We start from the raw sequence: 25,980 nt of genomic DNA on the forward strand, positions 1-25,980 counted from the left end.
TTTTTTTTAAGCATTCATGTCCATTCTGGATTTTAAAATCCAGCCTGTGATGTATAATGCTTTACTTTAAGCTACTGTGTTTTTTTAAATGGTAGTTAAATTTTTATCTAGTTCAAATTCAACACAACCTGAGCAAAATAATTTAACAATATATTTTAGTTTTATTTACTGTTTTCTAAGTTAGTAGGTAGAAGAATGAACATTAGCTTGCATTAGACTACTTGTTTAAACATGTGCAAATGGTTCATCTCCTGATACTGAATAGACAGAATTTGCAGTCAAAAGAAAAGTCAGCTGCAGATGTGAATACAAACCTACTGCCTGAGCTCTGTTGTGGCTGCACTCAGCAAGCCAGAAGCTCTGATTTTAAATTGGGGATTTAAATTACTTGCATTCATTTCTTCTCTATGTAGCCCATGTCAGTCATCCCAATTGTCCATGACAATTATCCGTTGTCACCAGTATGAAGCCCACAAAGTTGTTGTGAGCTCGCTGGCTAATTCTGACGGCTGGCATTCAAGCAGACAACATGCCCTTACCTGTCTGTTCACCTGACAGGCCTGCTGTGAAGTCCTCTCGAAAGAAGCAGACAGTCAAGAAGCAGAAGACTTCCAAGATCCTGGTCCGAAACATCCCATTCCAGGCCACTGTCAGGGAGATCAGGGAGCTTTTCAGGTAGGAAAGCATTCTCTGTGGGGTCTGGGCAGTGCCCTGCTCAGGAGCCAGCAAGGTTTTAATGCAGGATCTTTTTGTTGGGTTGTAACTATGAATTTTGACTTCTTTGAGGTACCAAGTGAACTTGTAAATAGAAATGATGTAACAGGTTTTTCTGCTATAGAAATGCTGTCTGTGAGATAGATTACATATGCCAGAGTCTTGGCTCGAGTTCTTTGATCTGCCAAAGCTGGGTCACTCTGCAGCAGGCATCCACAGAGGATTGACATGTCCCCACATATAACAACAGATGACGCAGCCTTGGATGTTTTTTTCCCTCTTGTTTGTAAGGCTTGCAGCAGCGTTCCTGCTACTTGGCACACCTGGCTGGGAGGAGCACTGAGAGCCGCTGCAGACAGCTGGTGTGAGGTATCAGCTCGGGCCAGCTCCTCACTCCATCTGCCCTGTGCACACAATGCTGTAGCTCCTTCCCAGCCTGCAGGGAGCATATAAATCTGGCTGTGCCTTTGCTGCACTGGAGTGCGTACCTAATGTGCTGTGCATCCCTGTGGCTGCAGGGATGTGAGGTATGCATCTTGTCAGAGCCCATCCAGCAAAAAGTACCTTAAACCCTAACCTAGCGATCGGTAGGGATTTCAGTAGGGATTTCAATCCCAGCCTGCATTCTGCTATGTACCTCCTGCTCTCTTCATATCCTCAGCCCAGTTGTGCATTCGATGATACACTAAGCCTTGTAGTGTATCCCACAAAAGAGCTGTAGCTGTGTATAGTGTAGCTTATGTCGTCTGCTGCTGCCAGGGTAAGAATCCGGGTGGTAGGTCCAGGCCATGCTCCCCACTGTGCTGCTGGCTTGCTGGAGGAATCTGGGAGAGTCACTGTCTAGCTCTGCCTATCCATTTTGCTTTCAGCAATACTGAGGGTGGCATCGTCCATCTGCCGGATGTGAAGTCCTGGGTCAGGAGGAGGCTTTCCTGTGGAGCTGTTGTTTGTCTCAGCAGCAGGCAGTGGTTCTGCCGGGTCCAGGCCATGCTTTTCCTCAGCCATGGAACCACTTTTAACCCTTTGAAAGTTATCAGGCCGTGCACCAAGAACTGCCTTACACAGAGCCACAAGGCCTTTCTGGGAGCAGGGGAAGCTCCTTTCCCTATATACCCGCTCTATGAGCTATGATGTTTTCCTGCCCTGACAGTGGGTAAGGACAGTAGGTCTGTGCTGCTACAGCCTGTGTTCTTGCAGGGTAGAAGGATGCCACTGGTGGTGACAAAAGCTGTATGCTGCAATGCTGTTTAGGAGTGGGGTCTTTGGTTTTAAGTGGGTGCACACCATGACTCAGCTCAGACATGTTCAGGAAAAGCATGGTATAAGGATTCACATAGAAGAGCAAAGGGGTTTTCGTGCTGTGCAGTTGTAACCTGGATGCTTTTGCTTCAGCACTGTCCTGAGGCCCCTAATAAGGCCCAAAAAAGCCTGGGGCTTCCAGGGCTGTGTGCTGAGGGCTGACAGCATGTTAGGCACTGCTCATTCAGAACTCAGCCTGTGTGGTTGCATCCATGTCCCACATAGCACCAGAGCAAACAATATTGAGGAACCTGTTTGCCTTTTAGGGTGCCAGGCTATGTTCATAGAATGGGGAGACTGTGAACATCAAGAAAGATCCCCGGTGGCGCAGTGGTTAAGGACGCCGCCTTGCAACACTGGGGCCCGGAGTTCGAATCCCCCCTGTGGCGCAAGTGGTAGAAGTGCCACTCTACTACACAGAGGCTCGAATCCCGGGGGCTGGACTCGATGATCTCTAAGGTCCCTTCCAACCCGCACGAAACTATGAAACTATGAAAACGGATGAGTCTAGCGGAGAATGAGGGCTTTGCTGTGTGTTTTATTCTCCTACCTTGTCTGGCATCTGGGGCTGGGTAGAGGCAGGGTGGCTGTGATGCACATGGCAAGAAGCACACAGCCTCCAGCAGCATGCTGCTGCCAGCGCTCCAGGGTGATGCACAGACATCCATTTTGTTTACTTGGGTTCTGTGGAGATGGGAGTTTGGTCTTCAGTACAACAGCCGATGGTTTGGGGGTGCCCACAGTACTCCCTATGCCCTGCCAGCCATCCAGGCCTGCTGAAAGACTGAAACTGAGCACAACTGAGCACTGCCATGTGCTTTGTCTTCCAAGATGGCTCTTTGACAACAGATGCCTGTGCCCTGGAGCTTCTTGTGTTCCTGTGTTTAGGAACCTGTCTGATTTTTGTTATTGATTTGAAATCACGGATAGTAGTTGGGCGGCAGAGGCGGCATGGCCAGCAGGGCTGCAGGGGGCACTCTTAGCCTGCCCAGGAGAGTATCCGGGCTGTGCATGGCACCACCAGCCTGGGAACACAGGGACAGAGACAGGGCACAGCCCCAGCACAGAGCCAAGCTGGGGGCCCTGCGGACGAGCTATTGTTCAATGTGCTCCAAAGCCCTGAAGCCGATGTCTCTCAGCCTGCTCCCTTCTGCTTTCTTTTTTGTTTTATTTTCTCAATTGCTTTGGCAGGAGAAAATGCATGTGTTTTTACCCCCCAAACAAATATTTGCATGTTTTGAGATTTTTTGACAAGCTGTCTTCATTTCTGTATCTCTCACAGGTAGGTGTTAATGGCGCTGAAACAGCAAAGCAAGGGAGCTGGATGTTTTGAACAGCAAATTGTGCAGGTTTCTGTACACCACTCAGGGTTTCCTGAGCTGGCAGTGCTGCCCCACTTGTCTTTATGCTTTTTAGTATTGTTGATTAAGGATCCATAGCTTGAATGCTTAGACCTGCCCAGCACTGCCGCTCTCATTCTTACAGCAGATGACAATAGATGTGGCTGCTGCCTTGCACTGGCTGCTTGGTGTGAGCAGAGCTGTGCTGCCATGGGGCTCTGAGTGCCCACATCCATGTTGCTGCAGAGCTCTGCCTTCCCGTCCCCGGGTGCTGCTCTCTGCCATCCACTGGGGCTAGTTTTGTGAGATCTGATGGATGTTATTTTCTCCGGTGGGAGAAATGCTTTTCAATTATAGGGGCAGCTTTTGGGCTAGGTGTGAAGATTTCGCTTTTGTGGGTGTTTTTTTCCCCAATTTTGTTCTTTATTAGATTCTACTGTCATCTTCACTACCTGGAAAAATAACAAAAGACAAATGGTCCTTGGTTCTCCCTGAAGAGCCATAGTTAGGGGAGGAGAGACAAAGACACTGATATCCCATGAAGGCTGCTAATTTTTGCTACCAAATTGGTGGGCTTTTATGGCGTGACTTTTTTTTTTCCGAAAGGGACTGTAGATGTGGCAGGTTGAATTGGAGATTTGTGAAAGGCCACATTTTCACAGATTGGAGCTCTGGCAATTTCTGAAAATTAGGCTCCTTTAAAATCTTACCACATTAGATCTGTGCAACCTTCATTGGATGTTCCAATTAACTGTTTGTTTCACAGCATCCTCTGCCATCCTCCTTCCCCCCCCACCTGCATCAACTTTCATGGATATCAAGTCATGGCTGATTTGCAGCTGGCCCGTAACATTTCAAGAAGATACATGTTTTATTTTCGCCATAAGAGATGTGGTTGGATTTGGAAAGAACTGTCTTATAGATCTCTGCCCAACAGATGCTATCCGAGACATCTATGGAGGCAGAGAGAACCTGCCTGGACTTGGACATCCCTGCTGCTTTTGCCACCAAAGGAACTGCATCTTAAGTTGCATGTTCTGAGACTGGCACTGTTTCCTTTTAATTTCTTTGCAAAGTACACCTGTATGTATGTACAAAGTATGGAAAAGGGTCCTAAAATTGCCATAACCTCTGCTTCCAGCCCACCTCTGCCAATTGGGCACGCAAAAATTCCGAGCACTGCTCAAGATGAGGTGTCAGGGCAATTCCTGGTTTTCTCCATTCTAACAAAGATGTGGCATTTGCTGCACCTGGCAAAACAGGTGTCTGAGCCTGATGAGGAGGAAGCAGATCTCCCTCTGTCAGAGGGCAGAAGTGAGAGCAGCAATGGGATGGGGCATGGGAGTGAGAGCTCTGCTAGGAGAAGGAACATCTCTGAAGAAAGATGCAATGGATAAACTGGCAGAGATTTATTATTATTATTATATTTTTTTTAAGGCAGTAGGTAGTCTTTATGAAGTTAATTTTATAAGATGATGCCTTTCACTTCTTCTGACCTATTATAATAAAGTGTAGTTATCAGAATGGGCTTTTCATTTCCCATTATGAAGGACACGGTGGTATAATGAGTCCGTCTGCCAGACACACTTGCTGTTCACACCTTTCTCCCAATAATGGAGCCTACATGGCTGCAGACAATTTCTCCTTCTTGGAGTAACAAGTAACGTTGCCCTGTTGAAGCTGTGGAAATCTTTGCTACTGAAAGGCAGAGGAGGGAAGAAAAAAGAAGTAGAGTGCCTTCATAAACATGTGAGTTTTTTAAGCAACTGCTGGGCAGTATTAATTAGGATGCACAGTGGAAATGCCCCTGGGATGCATGGCGCTGCAAGCATCACTTTCTGAGCAGCCCAACATCAGCTCTCTCTGAGTGATATTTTGCTTTTAAAGCCCTAAATGTTGTGCTAGAAAGGTTTCAAAATCCATTGCTTCCATGTTGCTTCCTAGTTGCTTCCATTCCCATCTCGGTGATTTGAGGGGCAGAGGTGAGGTTGCTAGCTGTGCAGGCACCAAGTGGGCTGGACCCTACTACTGCTGCAGGAGAAGGGGAATTCATCTCCCCCTTTCTAAGAAGGGCTGCTGGGAGCTGCTGGGATTGTGCCCTACTTGCCTGGGCTGTGCATGCAAGCAGACTGAGCTGCATTTCAGCCATTGTATCAAGGTGGTCCAACAGTCAGCCTGCAGCTACCATGGGTTTGAGGGACTTGTGTCTTGGGGAGGAGGGGATGGGTGTTGGATAATAACAAAGCCAAAGTGAAACTCCTGTCCCATATGGGGTTGGCTGCTGGTTGGAAGCCAGGAGCTCCTGCTGCCCCTGCAGCAAACACAGAGTTGTTCCTCAGGCTGCTTCTGCCTGATGAGACCCTCGGGGTCACTTCCATGTTCAGGTGGGCAGGTTAGTCCACTGGTGCCCTCAGATGGACAGTCCCTTTTCTGGAGCGGTCTACAGCAATGGGGAGAAAGGCTCATCCTCTCCACCTTTGTGTGCTGGGCTTTAGGTGCACTGCAGAAGAGGATCCTCCTTTTGAGAAGAGATCAGTGTATGAGATGCTTGGATGGATGCTGCTGTGTTGGGGCCTGGAAATGTCTTTGCAGCTGAGCTTCAGCTACTCCACAGGCTGATTCAAATAAGTGATCAACCCTTGAGAACTACAGAGCAGTCATCAGTGTGCATGTGTGCTCTGGTACCCCCAGAGTACCCTGGATTACATACTAACAGAGCTTTAGATCCATTTTGCTGATCTTCAGGGGAAAAAAAACACGTGCTGCTGATTCCATTTCAAAGACAGTTTCCCCAAACTTATATGCTGCAAACCTGGGCCTGGAGTGCTGTGTAGCTGCGTGTCCTGGAGGAGCAGTGGGGGCCCCGTCCTTGAGAAGTATAAGTGCTAAGTGCTCAGGCATCCAGTGATGCTAGTGGATGATATGGCACTTCTTTAATGCTAGACCTCAGCTCTCACTTAGGATGTGAGGTGTGCACACTGCTGATGCCCTTGGTTGTCTGTGTGTGGGCATTGGGGCTGAACAAAGCTGCTCTGGGGTCATTGCTTTCAGCCCTGCTCCCATTGCAACTCAGCTCCTCTCAGCCCTTGCTTAGCAGGCACCATCTGCAGGTGAGATTGGACAGCACTTGGAAACAGTGGTGCTGTTAGGGATTAGCTTGAGTGATGGCTGCCTCCTTCCTGACTGAGAATCCTGCCCCATGGTGTCCTGCTCCCATGCAGGGCTCCAGACAGTGCCATGCAGATCTGTGCTGAGAGTGGCTTGGATCTGTGGGGCTGCTTTATTTCTGGTGCTATCTCAAAAAGCATAAATTAATGTTTACGTGTATATATTTTTTGTCCTTCTTCAAGCTGCTGCTTCTGTGTGGAAACCCAAACACAGCAGTAACTGGGCTGCTATTCAGAGAGTAGATACGTAACCGGCCACTTTAATTTGACTATCCAAAACAAGCCATGGGGTTCAGGAGAGTGAAATAGGTTTTTGGTGCTGTTTTTCGGTTTGAATCAAAAAGGTGTTTAACGCAGATAAGGAAACGTGTAACTTTGTGTTATCTTGGCAGGGCTGCTTTAAAAGGTGGATCTTCCCAAGAGCAGAAGGAAGATTTTTCAGTACATCCCTTTCCCTGCCTTAAATATTCATTTCAGCACTGGATTTTAATTTCTTTTTCCCCTCTTCCATGCTCAGTGTGCTCCACACTCACAGGTCCCCGAGCCACAGTGAGCTTTGGTTGGTTGTCCTGCTCAGTCCTGTTGCCTAGTGCCATGCAGGGCAGTGCTGGGCTGCTCCCCTACAGCAGTGCTTCTCATTGAGCTCCATTTGTTTTTGCTCATCAGCGCAGAGGGGCTGGGGAGATGAGGAGAGCTGGCAGAGGGGCTGCATGTCACACGTGTATCAGATAGAACCATGGTATTCTGCTCTGGGGCTTTTGCAGTTTTTCTGTGCCAGTGAGGACTGGCACAAGTGTGTGCACACATGTCCTTTCCTTGCTCAATATGAAACGAGGAATGCAGCACATAGAGGAGACAGCAGCCAGGGTTTTCTAAGTAAACCACTCTTGCTGTTAGTATTATAAGGTCTTCTTTTGTCTGAACTACTCAGAAGTTTATATGCATGTCTGTACATAAGGAAGGAAAAACGTACGACAAAAAAGCATAACCTCACACTGTAGCTGGTGTCCTTTGTCGCCTTTTGGTCATCCCTCTGGGGCTGGCAGCAGGACTGTGAGACCTGGGAAGTTGCAGTGTTGCTGGCCTAACTTCTGAGCTTGTATCTCAGCTTTTTAGCATGTGGAGCAATGAAGGTGTTTGTTTTCTTGATTTTTAAAATTCTTCTCTGTGTCATTTCTTAGCTTGTTGTTGGCCCAGCCACCTTCCATGTCTTTTGCTAGCATATGTGTGAGTATTTTCCTGTCACACTTCACAAGAAGGCCCTGAACGAGCCCCTAATGAATCACAGTTTCCAGCTCAAGATGACACCGTGTCTTTTATTTACATCTCTGTTTACATTGCTGCTCACTGCAGTGTTTCTTCCTCTCCCTCCACTGTGGTTTTCCAGCCCTGGAGCTGGTCTCTTGCTGCTCCTGGCAGGCTCTACCCAGGACTCCCTGTGTCCAAGCACTTACTGTTGGCTTCTGCTGCCCGTGGCACCATGAGCATTTGTCTGCACTCCCCCCACACGCTGCTTTTCCTGATGAAACCCAGCCAAGGCAGAGTCTGCTGCCATCTGCCTTCTCGCCTGCCTTTGCTCCTCCCTCAGCAGTGCCTGAACCAGCTGAGTGCTTCCAGGCATCAGGCAGAGAGATCTGAAATGTGACAGCCTGTTCCAAGTGAGTGCGAGCAACTCCTGCAGCTCATCCTCCCAGGAGTGCAGTGCTGGGAATGGACGCTTGTTAGATGTCCAGCTACTCACATACCACCCCTTCCATGATGCCTATTTTCAGACTAAGGTTTTGTTAGTGGCATGGAGAACTGGTCCTAGGAAGATGCTCTGCTTTCTGCATACTCAGTGGTAGATGTACTGCTTCTCCATCTTTGCTTCTCCCAGCTTGGGTCTGACTACTTGTCCTCCGTCCCTTTCACCAGATGTCTGTGCCAGCAGCTGAAGGGTTAAAAGACTTCAGGGGTGGGGGGAGCACAGAGCTGAGGTACTTCAGATGCTCATTACTCACTGCCATCTTCCCCCAAAATCATATTAATTTCACGCTGTCATGCAGGACTGCGTTGTCTCTCCCGTCAGCATCCAAGAAGGGGGGGAGTGCCTGTCTCTGCCTGCCATAGGGATGTTTGTGGGGAGAACTGCACCCACTGTCCCCATGGCTGTACCTCCCCCCCCCCCAACCCATTAGGGCTGAGCTTCCACTGCTTGTGAGGGCCCAGGGGCCTGTGGTGCTTTTCCAGCCGCCCACTCCTGCTGATCATTTTCCACCCCCACAACTTGTGCAAAAACCCCATGAAATGAGGTGTGCTGCAGCAGGGGGGACGAGGGGGGGGAGCAGCCACCCTGCCCTACCTGCATGCAGAGGTGATGCTGCTGGCAGGTCCCTTCTCACCTCCCCTGTCACACCACTGCAGCCCAGCTCTCTGCACCTCTGCACTGCCTACATTACCTCCTTCACTTTGTGATTTTCTGTTTTATTATTTTTTTCCTGAGGAGGGTGGGGGCGTTAGGCTCAAAGGGTCAGGCTATCTCCTCCCTGTCTCCCATCACCCCCCATGACTGTGCTCCTTGCAACACGCAGCCCCCCCAGTGGCAGTAATTCAGTTCCGCTGTGTGCAGTGGGTGGGCTCAGAGGGATGGCTCTGAGGTGATGCTGACCATCCTGCAACCGGCAGCACCTACTTGCTCTCACAAGCTGTTTTCCTGAGGAAATGGGGTTCTCCATCTGCCCACATCACTTCTCACCTTTGAGGCTGAAGAGGGTGCAGGGCAGCTGGATTCCTACCAGTAACACAGGACTGTGGTGGTGGTTGGAAAATGGTGCGCAGACCACTGCTGCCAGCACATAGTGCTGCTCATTGCCAGTGCTTTCTGATAACTAGCTGAGTGGCAATGAGTCAGGTGTTATTTTGTGTTCTTTAATCTCCCTCCAAGCATCTCGCTCATGCTTTCCCATCTCCACTTCCTTTTGAGGTCCCTCTTCCTATAGATGCCATCCTCTGATGTGTGCCCTCCAGCACACTACTGGCACACAGCTGTAGCCTTTCATCAGTCCCAGCCCCGTTGGTGCCCCTGCTCTGCTCTCCCCCCAGCAGCTCACAGGGAGCTCCCAGCCTTCCTTGGCTAGAGCACTGCATGCAGCAGCCAGCAGAACCAAGGTGCATTGTGCTCTGCAGGAATGCTTCAGCATCCATTTCTCCTTCTGTAGCAGTGAGCTCCCACTTGCTGGCATTGATGGTTGGACTGGATGATCGTACAGGTCTTTTCCAACCTTGGTGATTCTGTGATTCTGCTCTGTGCTGCAGATGAAGCAGGTAAGGGGGAGTGCACACCCAGTACTCCCAGCAAAAGCCCTTTGCATACACTCACCTGCCCTGTGGATTTTGCACGTAGGGGGCATCACTATCTGGAAGCAGGAGCACTTTAAGGCAGGAGGAAGCAGCAGTGCTGGGATGTGCATGGCACACAAGGACAGCTCCTGAGCCTGCACCTGTGTTAGCATGGAGCATAGAATGGGGCTAGGTCAGCACATGTCCCAGCAGTGCAGCATTGGGGTGGTTGGTTACCACCCGGGGCTCTGCTGCTGTCTCTCAGCTGTTGTGGTGCAAGCTGAGGGAACACACAGAACATCTGGAAATATTCCTGTGCTTACAGTGCTTCTGCAGCATATCAAGCTGCATGCAACCTGACAACTGGTGGCAGTGCTGCTGCTGAGTTTTGCTCTGCTCTGCATCCTTTGTCTCCTCTTGGTCTGAGGAACTCGGATGCAGCTGTGGGAGCTGTGTGCTCTGTGCTGCGCTCAGATCTCCCCATCCTCGCTGTATTGAGGCACCAGAACACAAACACTTCACTCAGGCTTCCACGTTCTGAATGCATTTGCATGCATTTGATCTTCCCTACATGTTTCTCTGTTCTCCTGATGAAAACAATTAATCTGGTTATTTTTCGAAGTCATCCTGCAGCTTTACAGGAACAAGACTTAAATTAGGTTTCTCTTTAAAGCAGAGCTATGTTAAAATAGCTCTCTGCCTATAAATACCTCCTTGCTTCTATATTTATTCTCCGGCTTGGTGCAGGAGGGTCTGTGCTGGTTTCTGCCTTTAGGTACGAGATTGCAGCCAGTTCCTGCAGCAGTGCTGTTTTCTATGCAGGGTGCCCTGTGTGAACCTTTGGGGGGTTCAGGGCACGGCTGCATCTCCCTTCTCATTTTTAGTGCTTTGCCAGTTGCACAAATTCTTCTCTCTTTGAAACCAGCTGACTCATAAGAAGCACAGAGCAAAGGAGATTTGTACTGGGCCCTCCTGCAAGCACTATTTTTAGCATAACTTATTTCTGACTGTAGTTGCACTCTGATCAGGCTTTTCAAAAGAACCAGGAAGAGATGAATCCCCAATCTCAGCACTGTTCGGGCTGTGGGTTGCTTTGAAATCCCAACGTGCAGGAGGTGGGTGTGGGTATCGCCGCTCCTCAGCCCTGCTCCTGCATGGTGCTGTGCTGGAGCTGCATGGCTCAGGAGCTCCATAGAACACTGTGGGTGTGAAGTCCATGAACAGATTCCAGCTCCATGTGTTTGGGATGTATGGGTGTCAGCCTGGTTCTTCTGGTGCCTGCAGTGCCTAACCCGGCACTGCACCTTCCCTTTGCCACCCAAAGCATTGGGATGGAGAGGTACAGAAGGAGATCTGTCTGTGCTTTAAGTAATGAATCTTTAAGCATGAAAATAACTGCATATAATGCCCAGGTGTCTTCCCAGGGAGTGTGAGCATGCTTAGCGAGTCCTAGGCACTTCTCTTTGGTCTTACCAAAGCAAGGATGACAAGTGCCTCCAGCTGTGAGGCAGACCTCAGTAAGGAGTCGCATCTCAGCACCGTGCTAAGCCCTGTGGAGCAGGATTAAACGTGACAGCATTACGAAACCAAGCCTGGTGCTAGCACCTGTTTAAAAATGACTTAAGTGGTGGGATATTAAAACTTTAAAACCTGCCACTGTGCTGCTGATGGAGGATTTAAAAAATAATAATTACCGTTTTTTTTTTGTCCCCCTTTTTGCTTGGTTTTCAGAATTGGTTTCTTTCTGTTTAGCATGCAGCCTAATTGCGTAATTACACGATAGACTGGAGTAGAATTTAGTGTGTGTAATACCAGTTATAAAGAAGAGCCCTAATTATGTATATCTTCTCAGGTAAATAATACATCAGGGGCACGGAGTGGCCTAATTACTGCTCTGAAAACCTGCCTAATGACTAATTTACATGGAATTTCAGAAAGCTTTTGATAAGGTCCCTCATAAGCAACGTTAAAGAAAATAAATCGAGAAGGGATAAAATGTTTTGTTACATTTTTAAGCGAGCAGTTGAGGCGAAGGGGAAACAGCCCCCATGCTCATGTTGTGTGTTGTGGGAGATAGGGATGCCCTGGGGCTGCTGAGACCCCTGGAACAGAGCCTGAGAGCCCTTCGCAGGGAGTCTTGGAGACTTCTGAAGCCTCGGTGGGGTCCCGTGTGAGCACTGAGCTACCACAGGGAGGAAGGAAACTTTGCTTTTGAGTCTCCTTTGTGTGTTCCCAACTGCTGGAGCCAAACCTGAGGAAGGGAATGAGCACGAAGGGCCTATGCACGCTGGGCAGAAATAGAGCATGGGGATCTTTGTGCCTGGCCAGTGACATGCTAATTGGCTTTCCTTCCTAGCAAGCTTTGCAAATGATGGTCTTTTAGTTGTCAGCAAGATAAACAGTTGCTGCAGCAGGTGTGCCAAAATCACTGTCTGGATATAATTAGACATGTTTACCAAGAGCACCCAAGAAATGCAACAGAGTTGCTTGTCCCAGGCATGTCTGTCATGATCTGCGTCCTGGGTGTGGGCACGCTGCTCTGCATGGCCTGAATCACAGAATCACCAAGGTTGGAAAAGACCTACAAGATCATCCACTCCAACCATCCACCCATCACCAATAGTTCTCACTAAACCACATCCCTCAACACAGTGTCCAAACGTTCATTGAACACCTCCAGGGTTGGTGACTCCTCCACCTCCCTGGGCAGCCCATTGCACTGCCTGACCACTCATTCAGAGAAGTAGTGTTTCCTAACATCCAGCCTGAACTTCCCCTGGTGCAGCTTGAAGCAGTTCCCTCTAGTGCTATTACCAGTTACATGAGAGAAGAAGCCGACCTCCAGCTCACAACAACCTCCCTTCAGGTAGTTATAGAGAGCAACGTAGTCTCCCCTGAGCCTCCTCTTCTGCAGACTGAACAATCCCAGCTCCCTGAGCTGCTCCTCATAAGGCCTGTGCTCCATCTTTGTTGCCCTTCTTTGAACACACTTCTGGGCCGTGATGTCTTTCTTGCAGTGAGGGGCCCAGAACTGAGTACATGGGGACAATTACTTCCCTGTTCCTGCTGTCAGCACTGTTTCTGATGCAAGCCAGAATGCTGTTGGCCTTCTTGGCCCCCTGGGTGCACTGCTGGCTCATGTTCAGCCGAGCATCAACTGGTGCTCCCAGATCCATTTCCTCTACACAGTCTTCCAGCCACTCCAGCCCAAGCCTGTAGCGCTGCCTGGGGTTGTTGTGGTCAAAGTGCAGGACCCAGCATTTGGTCTTGTTGAAACTCATCCCATTGGCTTCAGCCCAGCTCTCCAGCCTGTTCAGATTCCTCTGTAGGGCCTCACTACTCCCAGGCAGATTGACACAGGTCAGCACCTGCCCATGCCCTTGTACTGTTGGGGTGTCCTTCTTACAGCTGCCTTTCTACCCTTGATACTGTGCCCAGGGCATTAACTCAGTCCGTCATGTTACACCATTTCTTAATCCCAAACGCCTTCACTGGCTGACAAGCTCTGTGTGTCTTTGTGTGAGGCTGGTAAAGCAGCAGCCATCAGCTCAAGCAGTGGTTAAGTGTTGGCTTTCCAAGGCTGCCAAGGCAGGGAGCTGAGCCTGGTGGCCATCTCCAGCCTTCAGAGCCTTTGGAAGTGCTGCTCCTGGTTTTGGTGATCTCCTTCCATCAGGGCGAGTCACAAGGTGTTCCCCATGGAAAGGCTGGTTCCAGCACCTACCTCCTGGGGAAGCCTTGTGTGTCCTTCAGCACACAAGCAGCATCCCAGAGCTCCCCAGGTCCAAGCATTGGGGCAGCCCAAGGCTGGGAGCCATGCAGGCAGCATCGAGCATTGCCATTGCCCAGGGGCAGGACAGAGACAGCTGCCACTGGCTGGAGACACGGAGGGGTCCGGCTGTTGGTGTCTGGCCGTGCCCTGGAGCTGCTGTGCCCCTCTGCAGGTGCCCCCCTGCCCCTCGTGCCCCCTGTCCCCAGCTGCGGGGTTACCAAGGAGACAGCACTGATGGTGCTGGTGATAACAGTAATGGGGGAGATAGGTGGCAGATTAATTCCTGAACTGCCTAACAGGATTTAAGCTAACAAGAGAGGAGGGCTTTTTTTCTTCCTTCCTTTCCCTTCCTCCTTTCAGATATTTCCTGTGCTGGGGATAACAACACCGAGGAGTGTTAAATTGGCTCTGAATGTCCACCCCTGGCTGTCCGCATTCTTGCAACGATTTCATTAGCTTGAATTATCCACGTTATTTTCTTGTAATGGGATTAGCCGAAGTGGAGTCAGCCTGAGTCCTGCAGCGGGGGGCGGGAGGGCCGTCCGTGCGGATCTCATTAACTCCCACATGGGGTGGGCTGCCAGTTCACCTGGCACAGCCGCTGGCAGGGCCCTGCTTCCAGGGTGGGGGGACAGAAAGGAACATTTTTTTTTCCTTTTTCTTCCCTTTTCCCCTGTAATCAGCACATCGGTATGGAAGCAGAGGCGGGTGTGGGCATCATTTACTGGGGGGCAGAAGGTCCTGTTTGAGGTTGAAAGGAGAGGGGAAAAAGCAATGTGACAGTGACTGTTGTGCATCAAAGGAATGAGTCTGAGCAGAGGTGCGTTGCAGGGATGTGGCTGTGCAAGGGGGGTTCTCATCTTGCTTGGGCCCTTTGTCCCCTTTCAGAACCGTTGCAGTGAGTGGGAACTCTGCCTGAGCTCAGTCCTGGGCCTGTGTCATGCATCCCCCAACCAAATTCCCATGCACTGAGTTTTTTTCCTGATTTAGGACCGTCCCATGCAGTGGGACATCAGTATGTATCTGAGAACATAAGAATGGCTTGTTTTGCACAAGGAGAAAGAAGGTTCCTGCAGAATACCCCCTCTGAGCCCATCCTCTGTGTTCAGCCATGCCAACGGAGGATGCACAAACACCTCCATTAAATGGGCAGAGCCCAACATGCAGTGTGCTGTCACCAAGTGTGAGTGTGCACCTTCAGTGCTTATCCCACAGCTGGACGTAGCCTTAGCCAGGATGTTGCTCTGTCTGGCGCTCCCATCAGAGAGCTGCAGAGTACTTCCTTGCATACCATCTGCTTCGTTCCTCGTCACCCCACTGGGACAAGCCATGTTCATGTCCCCACTGACAGCGCTGCTCCCAGGGGCTTTGCAGCTGGCCCAGCCCAAGAAGCCTTGCTCTGCAGGGGGTAATTGAGTTCCCCTGCCTCTGCTTCTCTCTCCCATCCTCTCCAAATCTGGAGGAAATAATTGGAAAAGAGAGGTGTGAGCCTCTGCCTGGTGCTGGAGAGGAAAACATTAAAGGCCCAGGCTCTCCACTTCATTCACAGCTCCTGGGATAGTAATTGCTGTGTTGTGGTTTCTAATTAGCGCCGCAGCAGGGGAGTGTTTCGCTTCTCAGCCTTGCAGAGCCAGCCCTGTCCCCCACTGCCCTGCTGAGCATTACATTTCTGTCCTGGGTGCTGCTGTCCTGGCTCAGCTGCCCCACAGCTGCACCACTGCCACCCTGATCCCACAGACACACTGCTTCAGGTTTGGACCCCGCTGTTGGTTTATTTACCGCCAACTTCTTCCCTCTGCTGTTCTGCATCCCCCACAGATCCCCTATGCCCCTCACATGGCCACCCTGCTGCCATTCACCATGCTGTTCTGTTGTTCCCTGTGCTGTGCATCAGCTCTCAGCGTGGTGCCCAATGGTGGTGCTTGGTTCTTTCGTGCACTGAGCAGTGCCGTAACACTGCAACCAACATTCTGTTCCCCCATGCCACACATCTCATTTCCCATAGATAATGCATTGGGGCCCCCATGGTGCACCAGGTGAGGGCTCAGTTCTCACATCTTTGGGCCAGAAGCCCTCTTGTTGGCCACCATAGTATTCCCTCCCCGGGGCATCCAGCACCTACAGGGACACAGAGCTCTGTGCCCCACGTATCGCACAGGAGCACTGTGCCCCACGCACAATCTCTGCAGCTGAGGCCATGCATCCCTTCAGGGGGGTTTGTTTGTTTGTTTGTGTGGCAGTGGCCCGAAGGGGGCATGAGGGAGGGAGAGCTCAGGCAGCCCTGAGGAGGAGGCGTGCGAATTCATTTTGAGGCTTCATCATGGTGCATTTACACAGCGCGTTGCCTCGGGAAATTGGGTGGATGGATGCCTGGTCATGCTGCCAGAGCTCCAGGTTAACTCCCAGATTTAGCTTATATTATTTCATGAGAGCATTTATGGCCTTTACTGTGTTTATTCCCAGGTGCTCTCTGGCACTGCTGCATCCTGGGCTCCTTTTGTATGTGCGAGAGTGTGTGCAGGTTTTCAAATAAAATAGCACATCCAGTCTAACCCGGTCTGCATTAAATATTTATTGGTTTCAGTTTGTGCATATGTGTTTGATAAATGGAAGCGAGAGGAGGGGAAGCAGGAGCTTGGACACAGGCAGAACATGGGCATTATCCTGGATTCCCAGGGGTGGCACACAGTGAGCTGTGCTGCAGTCGTGCTCCTGGGACTGGGGTGGGGGCTGCAGGGTTCCCATACCTCAGAGCTGGCTGCAGGCACAGCCCTGCCATAGGGCCCTGCTTTCTGCACATCTCAAAGGAGGGGAGGTACAGAAGTTACACCAAGGGAGGTGCTTGCTCTGTGAAGGTGTCAGCAGGATGGGTGAATGGCCTTTGGGATCCAGCTGTTAGGGGGAGCCTTGGTGGTGCTTTTCCTTGCAGGAATCAGGTGGGCCCAGTGCATGGATTGCTCAGCCTCAGGGCTGCCTGCAACTGGAAGTGCCGTGATCTGGGTTAAACGTGGCCTTCCCATCAGACTCAGTGTTCTCACTTCTCTCCTTGTTCACAGCACCTTTGGGGAGCTGAAGACCGTCCGGCTGCCCAAGAAGATGGCAGGAACGGGCTCACACCGTGGCTTTGGCTTTGTGGATTTCCTCACCAAGCAGGATGCCAAGGTGAGGCTCCCTCCCTTACCAGCCCTTTCCTGGACCAGGGGGGTCTGGGGGTTGCTTGCTGGGGCTTACCCTAGGTCTGACACACTGTGGGACTCACCACAGAGCTGTGATGGAGCCAAGCCCCAAAGGTGGGCAGCGCCCAGAGGTAACTTTGTCTCTGTGTCTGCATTCAGGCCATTGGAATACTGTCTCCTCCACTGAAGCCAACACTCTGAGTCCCCACTGGAGATTACTTCTGAACAGCTCGTCTCTGCAGCTGTGGGGAAGGCCAAGAATGGCTGCTGGGACAGCTGTTCCTTGCAGTACTGTGCTTCAGACCTGCCAGCCTCTGCCTGTGGGGTGAATGGCCTACAGAGCAGTGCTAACAGCCACCAGTCAGACGTGCAGAGCTGCTACCCAGGGCTTCTGGGGACAGTTGCCTCTGGGATGTGGCATGGGCTTCATGTCCAGAAAACAAATGGTCCCATGTGGTCCTGCTTGAGCTGGCTGACTAGAGGTGGCTCATGGGAAGGAAAAGAAATTCCAACACAGTATCAGTTTTTTCCAAGTGCCTCCTGGAGCACCTTACAGGAGACCTGAGCAGTGCTGGTTGGGACTGAGTTCTGAGCAAGGAGTCCCCACTCAGAGAGCTGTGTGATATCCCAACCCCTGTCCTCCAGCACTCCTGATAGAGAGAGTCAGCCTTGGGGAGGGTTTGCTCCTACCACACAGCGTGTTTGCAGGAGGTAGGGCAGCACCTGGTGTGCTGGGCAGTGCTCTTAGCCAGCAGGTAACACCACCAGGACGGCTGACCATGCTGAATAGCTTTGTTTTGTGGTGTGTCTCTGGTGCAGTGGGTGCAAGTTATTGTGAAGGTGCTGTTTGGGTGTCCCTGCTGCTAGCAGTGTGTGGGATCGGGACGAGGAGTGACTGTGGTGCTCCCAGTTTTCAAGACCATGAGCAGAGGTGATGGAGGGAGGAGCAGGGAGCAGGCGTAGCCTGTGTTTATATTTTTAGACAGGATCCATTGATCCACGATCACAAGGGACTATTAGATCATCTGTTCCAGCATGACCTCCCATATAGCACAGCACATGAGGTTTTTGTGCTAGTCTTCTATTGATCCACATTCAAACCTGCTTTGACTCAGCACCATGCTCCCCTCCAGGTTGTGCACCTCCAGGACAACTCTGCTTGGTACACCTTTGCTCAGAGGCAGCCTCTGCTAGCTGCACTTTCAGCTCCACATGGAGCAGCCGGGTTGCAAGAGAGAGGTGCCCTTCTCCAGGTGCTCCTGCTGCCAGCATCTAGCAAGGACCAGCACTCCCCTGGTCCCACAAAACAGGATCGGCCCTGGAGCTTGAGCCCTGAGAAAGATCGCTCTGAAGGTTCCTCTTCTCTTCCAGCAAAGCAGCTTTTCTTCCTTCCTTTTTTTTTTCCCCCTTTTTTTCAACCTCTTCTCTTTTAGGGATTTAATTGTCTCATAAGTGGCACATCAAGTACACTCCATTGGCCGTCTGGAAAAGGATGTGCTGTGTATTGATGAATAGGATCCTGAATATTGTAAACACAGCCATAATTGGCTGAGAGTTTATTGCTAAGTGAAATGGGAGAGGAGGGGAGTGGGCCTGGAGACCTCTGAGCTGAATGGCTGCAGACGATCAATGACTTTTTTTTTTCCCCCTAAGAGTGGTAATTTGGGAATCGCTTATAAGCATCTTATAAAACGTGATGCTTTTATAATAGAACAGTTATGGTGGCTTTGTTGGGCATTTAAAACCTGTGACCTCCCCATTTGTCTTTCTCTGAGCCGTGACAAAGTGCCTGTAGAGGTTCCCCAAAGCTGGGACAGAGGTGTGGGCTTCCACTGTAGTTCTGGGTGCACCCCATGTGGTTCGCTCCCTGTAGCTGTGGAATGGTCCTGGTGTGGGTACCTTACATGCAGTGTTAACTCCAGTTACTAAAGTGTTAACCATGGGATACGTTTCCTGAAGTTCCCTGTGCAGAATTGTTGTGGGATTGTTTTTATTTTTAAACTATTAACTGGGAGCCAAGTTTCCACTTTTCTCCCTCGTCGATATAAAAATACATCTGGTCTCCAAATAGAAATTGCCCTTTTGGGAAAGACAGGCAGCCCTTTAGAAATGCGCACACATGGAAGGCAAAATCCTGCGTGCAGCTGGCACTGCCGCAAGCATCCTGGGGTGGGACTGTTTCTTGTGAAGAAGGGAAATGCATCAGTCTCCTAATGGTGGTGACCCTTTGTCCCTCCAAAGCCGACAGCCCGAGGCTCTTCAGCTTGAGTGTTTAACAGAGCAAGACGGGACTCCAGGCAGAGCAGACCCATCCTCAGATTAACGGAGCACGCAGGGATGGCCGCAACACCCCAGCCCAGCTGTCCTGTGCAGCACAGTGCTCAGCACACAGTGGGTGCAGCCCCAGGAGCAAGCAACCTGTGCCCACAGTCCATCTGCTTGTCTGCTTTTCCTCCCTTTGTACTTCTCCTGTTGTTCAAATGCATTTTTCTCCTCCCTTTTTTGTGCAATAGCAGCAGCGTCACATTTCCCCTTCTTGCAGAAAGATGTCAGGCTGTGCGGGTGTATGGAGGGGGCATTACTCCCCTCCACTGCTGTCATTAGCTTATCCTCTCTTTTCCCTGAGGTGGTATGGAACACACTCAAAGCAGTGAATTCAACTTCTTTATTTTCATTGGTTTCCAAAGGAAATGACATTGGGTGTTTTTCACCTGAAGCCCAGGGAACCCCACAGCACTGGGTGCTCTGCTTCTCCCATGTATAACAGTGCTGATGTTGAGCAGGCATTATGCACCACCCACATCCCACCAGCAGGTTCCTTCATCACACAGCAGCCCTCTGTCTGCACTGTGGGACGAGAGGATGCTGTATGTACCTGCGCCCTGTCCTGCAGCTTCCTCTGCCGGTTGCTGCAGCTTGTGTGCAATCCAGAAGTCAAAATGAACAAATGAGAGCCGATGGTGAGCGCTGCTGTATTTTGCCAGGCAATGGCAATGGCTCTTTGTGCCAATGCAAACAGCCATCAAAGCTCCCCACTGCCGCTCCCCCGAGTGTTTGTTTAAGCCAACACATTGCTCTGCTAATTGGATCCCATTCTGAGTGGAAATGGGCCTTTTAAAACAACAGCAGTGGCAAATAAAGGCAGCTGTAGCTGCAGAAGGCTGCAGCCCCTCATAGGGAAGCACACCCCACCATCGTGAGGCCTGTGTGAGTCTGTGGGAGTGGCAGGGTGGAGAGATGGAGAGCACTGATATGCCAGCAGGGTGCAGGGAATGGGAGATGCGTTCCTCTCCTCTGGATTGAATGGAAGTAATGGGAATGATGGAGAGTCAGAAGCACTGAATTGTTAAGGTTGGAAAAGACCTCTAAGATCACTAAGTTCAACCCCAACCCATCCCTACCATGTCCACTAACCATTGGGTTGTGCTTTGCTGTGCCAGCATGGAATGGGGGGTTCCCAGGTGCACTAGGCAGTTATCTGCATATTTCCCTTCTCAAGGGCATGTGCTGCCACAGTAACAACAGGGACCAGATGCTACCTGACTCCCCATGCTGCCCCCCACCTCACCGGGCAGCAGCACTCCTGGCCCCAGGGCTGTCCCATGGCTGCACCCAGAGCTGAGCAGCTGTGTGGAGCACCTGCTGCAGCCCGCAGGGATAGTGTGTGGTGATTGCTCTTTGCAGATGTGTAGAAGATAAATGATCAGGCCAAAGGTGCTGATGGAGACGAATCCTGCCCTGTCAGAGCAAAGTGCTCAGAGCAGAGTGTTCTCTCCCTTTCAGATTCAGGGCAGAGGGAGGGACATCTTTGTTTTTCCTTCTTATTTTCTCCTTTTCTTTTTTCCACTTTAATCTTCAGAAAGCATTCAATGCGCTGTGCCACAGCACACACTTGTATGGCCGCAGGCTGGTCCTGGAGTGGGCAGACACGGAGGAGACGGTGGAGGCACTGAGGCGGAAGACAGCTGACCATTTCCATGGTAAGACAGCTGACCATTTCCACGGTAAAGCATCCTCCTGGCTGCTGGCACACACAACTTGCACCAACCTGCTGGCCCATGGCTGTGCTGCGCCGGCCCTTCCATACCCAGGAGAAGTGGTCACACTGCACAGAAACTGCTGCACTCAGGGATCAGAGTATGCAGCTCTGTGCAGGTGAAGCAGAGGGCTGCAGGCTGGCTGCAAGTTGGCAGGGCATAGATACCAATTACCCACTTCACTGACAGTACCAGGGCTCTCTGTGGCAGCTACAGGCTCTGCTGTACCAGCACCTTGCAGTGCTGCAGAGATGGGAATGGCAGGGGATGAGCAGCCCTGGTGGCACTGTGCTGCACAGATAACCTCCCAGCAAGGGAGTGTGGGCAGGGATGGGCACTGGGGGGCTGATGGGGTCACAGAGAAGCTTGATGACAAAGAACAAATAACGTGACCATCGGGTGGGATCCAGAAAGTGCTGTTTGGATCAGGTGCCCGAGAGTGACAGCTCGGCAGATAGCAGCACTGCAGGTTGCTATTGACAGCCATTGACAGCGCAAACGCATGGCTTGGCAAATATTTATGTAGGAAGGGCTCCCCTGGGCTGGAGGACTGAGCTGGAGATCGATGCTCTCCTCCCGAATCCCCTGCAGCATCCTTTACCGCTGTCGCACACCTGCCTGTCACCAGGGGTGGCATAGCACCATGGCGTTGGGCAAAGCACAGCTCCCAGTACTGGAGACTGTGGATGAGGGGGAAGATGTGGGTGGGAGCTAGATGTGTGGCTGGGGGGACATGGGTTGATCTCCAGCATGGGCTCTGAGAAGACCTAAAGGAGTTTGGTGATGTCTGCTGTGTATAACAGCCGGGGCGTACAGCTGCAGGCATGCATCGGGAGCAGGGAGGACAGGCACTGCCTAGAGATGGATGTGCCCTCTGGGATGTAGCTCTCTGCAGCAGTGTGGAGCCAGGCTCCAGGCAGCACAGCTCATGGCCAAGCCCATGGCCAGGCAGCATAGCTCCATGGCACAGCCTGTGGCCAGGCTCCAAGTGGCACAGCCTGGGGTCAGTCTCTGTGCAGCACAGCTCACTGGCACAGTTAAGACCTGCTTGCCCCTCCAGCAGCTTTGGGGCAGCATCAGTTTGGCCTCAGAATGCACAGAGCTGGGCTGCAGGAGATGAAGTATTCTCCATCCCGGCACCACCTCCCTTCTGTTCAGTCAGGCACTTTACTTCTGGACACTGCTTACATAAATTTTGCCCCTCAGGTTTTGTTTGTTAGGTTGGAGAGATCTGGTCTCAAAGTCTCATCTGCACAGGCATTTATCGTAGGAGTCAGGTCACGTCTGAACCATCATTTCCAAGGATTCAACAGACACAGTAGGATGGACCCCTTCCTTTACTGCACTGCACCTGGTGCTCTGCAGTCCCACCCAGGGCTTTTTGTGTGCATTCATGAGCATCCCCCTGTTCACGTACTGGTAGCATGCAAACCTACACATCCATCCATCCATCTGTTCATCCATTCATCCATCCATCCACCCACCTCCTTTGGTTTGAATCCCTTTCCCTTCATGCTCACCACAGGTAGTGTGGCTGCACCACGTTCCACTCCCATCAGCCCTGTTGCCATCGACCTGTGTTGGGAGCACCGTGCCAGCGGACTGCTGCCCTCCTGCCAGCACTAACATGGGCGCCAGCTGCGCCAGGCAATCCTGCTCCTTGCCATCAATCAGAGAATTAACTGACAGATGGGGAATGCTGCACCGAGCACAGGAAGGGGAAGGGCTGGCTTCTGCTGGGGGACGAAGCAGTGGGAGCTATGAGGCCAGGTTTTGGGGTCCAGCCCTTGTTTGGGTGGGAGAGGGCAGAGAGAGGAGGGCTGGGGCTGAGCCCCTGCTTGCTCCCCCCCCAAGCTGCAGCCTGTGATCTGCTGCTTCCCATCCATTGTGGCTCCATTTTTATTGTCTTCCTTTCTCTTCTTTCTCTTTTTTTTTCTTTTTTAATTTTTTTTTTTCTTTCTTTTTGAGAGCACATCTGTAAGTAATGCAGACACATGCCGTAGCCAGAGAGTAAACCCTGCAGGATTAGTGTGGCATCCGCAGCACCACCATGGTGTAATCCCACAGTAATCCCTACCGGCCCGCCCCGGCTTTGGCTGTTGTTTAAAGGGAGTAAATGGGATCGTTAGTGGCAAATCCTAACCAGCCTGGAGCAGCAGGATGGACCTCCGACCAATCCACTTCCACCCTCCTCCTTTTTTATTATGTTATTTCTCTATTAGCCTTTCTCCTCCCTGTTAGCTGGCCGTGGGCTGCCTGGTGGCACATGGCATGGCATGGGTGCTGTCTCAGCTCAGCTCAGCTCAGCTCAGGACAGCAGGCAGGAGGCGCTGGGTTAGGGCCTTCCTCTGGCATCGGTCATCATGTTTTGTGTCTGTGAGTGCCCTGATGGGGCCAGAGCTGTGCATGGGGTCTGGGGTGGCAGCTGCACCCCTTCCCACAGCCCCCAGGAGCAGGCAGGCCCTGGCACTCTGACAAGGAATTAATTGAAAAATAAAATCGTTAGGTGAGAACTCCAGAAATGCAAAACTGCTCTGAGCTGAAGGAGGCAGAGGAGGGGGATGTGAGCTTTTGTCAGGTTAATTTCTTCTGTATTGATGTTTTGTGACATTTACTTGTTGTTTATCTCCCGCAGCAGCTGTAATACTAAAAGAAAACGCACAGCTTGTTCCATTTATTTATTTTACACCTTTTCTTCAGTCCTATGGTATGTTTGTTTGTTTGAGAAACCCAGCGAGGCTTTTGATGTCTGAAGCAGGATTCAAACAACTGTTCTCCATGTGCTCCACAGCTGCTGGCAGGGAGTGGGGGGTGGCTTCTGCAGAGGGCACTCTACAGCTGGTGGGGGGACATAGCACTGCCTTGTACCCAGCACAGGGCAGGCAGATCCAGCACTGCAGGCCTGCAACATCATCTGGGCTCCACTAGGACTGGGGTCTGGCCCTGAGGGACCAGCCTGGTGTACGGACAGCTCCTGTGGCCACTCTTGGATGTGGGATGGGTGAACTGCATTTAAGGGTTGGCATCACCACATATTGACTGGAGTCAGGCACATGGCTTCCAGCAGAGCATTGGAGCAAAGGTGCTGTGGGTGTTGAGACAGCTTCTCAGTGGTGCCCATGGGGTTGGTGGGGCAGGACTGGGGTACCCCATTGTGACCCTCACCTTCATTTTTCTCTCGCCTGTGCCTCTACAGATTCCCCAAAGAAAAAGAAGAAATCAGAGATGCTGGGTGAGATCCTGGAGCAGATAGAGGAGGAGGAAAGCAACAAGGATGGAGGCCTCTAGCCAGTCTGCAGCATGGTAAGGTGGGTATGGCAGAGCTGGCCCTGCAGGATGTGTCTCGGGCTGCAGCAAGACACAGTGCTGCAGGCAGGGTGACAGCTCCTCAGGGTGTGTGGCAGGGAAGTAGGTGGCTCAAAGCCATACTTTGTGCATGCTTCCTTTCTCCCACCTCCTTACAGACCTCACAGGGATAGGAACAGTCCCAGCTGGGTTACATGGCTGCAGGGGTAGTCCCAGCAGCGTTACACTGCTGCCTGCCTCATGCAGCGTGTTGCAGTGTGCGCATGGCCTCAAAATAGCATTTGTTCCCCTGGAGCAGCTCAGCTCAAGGATACATCCAGTGGTCAGCAGCTCAGCAGCATGCAGCTGGAGAAGGGATGGAGAAGCAGTGCCCAGAACCAGGCAGGCCCAGTTACTGGCATGCAGCTGTGTCACTGCCCACAGACAGTGTCTGCAAACCTCCCCAGCTGTGCTCTGCTCTGCTGCAGGAGCTGGTGCTTCCAGCTCTTCAACTGCTTCCTGGCACCACATGCTGCATCGCTCTGCCCCCAGGAGCCAGAACTGCAGGCTCTGGGTCTGACCCCCAGGCTCACTCATAGGCTGTGGGGTACTAATGCCTGCCTCTTGCTGCAGCACCAGCACGGTACCCAGGCCCAGGCCTTGCCCTGGGACAGGTATTTGTTCCCATTGTGCAGGTGGATAAACTGAGGCACGGTGCTGGAGCAGCACTATCAAAGCAGCTGTCAGCTGAAGTAGGGATGAGTTCAGTGCAGAGTGCTGGAATCTCTGGTTTTTTATTGTTGCTGTTCATGCCTATGTTTAGGCAGCAGAGCTCTGTGTGTCTGGGAGCTGCCATCAGCTCAGCCTGGGGGAAAGAGACATCTCTGAGGAAGAGACAGTGAAAGATGGGGAGGGATGGGAGGCACGTGGCACTGCAAGAAAAGATGAAAACCATCCCAAGATCCACAGGAGAAGTGCTGTGGGGTGAAAATGTCTATATAAATTGCTAGGTAAAACACAAGGGTTGGACAAGGATGCTCAGCAGGAGGGAGGAACCAGCAGCACAGTGCAGCCAGGGCTGAGCAGGGCCCTGCCCGTATGCTGTCCCCAGCAGTGTTTGAGCAGAGCCTCGCAGGACTACAAATTTGGGTTGGATTTTCCCGTGTTGGTTTTCTTTTCTTTTTTTGTGTGTCTTTTTCCCTCCCTCATTGTCTTTTGTGGCAGGGCAGGGTTCTTGCTGCGCATCTCTGAGGTCTGCAGCGGCGGCGAAAAGGATTAGCGCAAGCAGAGCATGTAGGCTTTAGAGAACAGAGGAGAGTTTGGTTTCAACATCTAATTCAATTTGTTCTGCCGAGATTGAAATATGAAATGGTTGCCAGTCAAATGTTCTAAGGTGGGAGGAGGGAGGAGAGGGGAGAGGGAGCCTTCCAAATTTAAATTTTAATGAAAATTAATTTAACCCTTTGATATGTTTTAAAACATGTTATTTCCCTGTCAGGATACGGGGCTGGAAAACATTCGTGAGGGCTTTTTTTCTGTACCTTCAAATATAATGAAGATTTTCTTTTTCCCTTAATGATACTTATCTCGTCGAGCAGTTCGACACTGGTTAATTTTTCAGGCGATTTGGTATCAGGGAAATCTGTTTGATGTGCACGGGTTGGGGGGGGCTGTGTATGTACACAGCTCTGTGCCCATACTTCAATTATGGAAGTGCTGATCGCAGACGTGGAGAACAGTTGGAGTTAATTCCCACTCTGCAGGCAAGGACCCAACGTCTTTGTTGCGTACGGAGGATGCCGCACAGCACACCCTAAAATGACAGCAGGTGTAATGGGAGCATTTGAGCCGTGGAATCACTGTGGAGTGCTGGGT

The 25,980-nt window shown here is 51.2% G+C and overlaps 1 protein-coding gene across 4 annotated transcripts in view; it reads left to right on the forward strand.

Moving 5' to 3' along the window:
* RBM19 (RNA binding motif protein 19) overlaps window positions 1-25,980 on the forward strand; it is a 45,637-nt gene that overhangs the window by 18,092 nt on the left and 1,565 nt on the right. For 2 of the 4 annotated variants that reach the window (XR_014931990.1, XM_015878371.3), the window contains 4 exons: window positions 559-675; window positions 16,664-16,769; window positions 20,643-20,763; window positions 24,017-24,128. Coding sequence is in view for 2 of the 4 variants with exons in the window: in XM_015878371.3 (XP_015733857.2) it covers window positions 559-675; window positions 16,664-16,769; window positions 20,643-20,763; window positions 24,017-24,108 (436 nt within the window). In the remaining 2 variants the exon portion in view is untranslated. The remainder of the gene's footprint in view (window positions 1-558; window positions 676-16,663; window positions 16,770-20,642; window positions 20,764-24,016; window positions 24,129-25,980) is intronic. The other 2 variants (XR_014931991.1, XM_015878372.3) reach the window with 1 other exon arrangement.

Source organism: Coturnix japonica, chromosome 9 (assembly GCF_054131305.1).
Source record: "Coturnix japonica strain WE chromosome 9, WE-NBRP24, whole genome shotgun sequence".
NCBI classification, from domain to species: domain Eukaryota; kingdom Metazoa; phylum Chordata; class Aves; order Galliformes; family Phasianidae; genus Coturnix; species Coturnix japonica.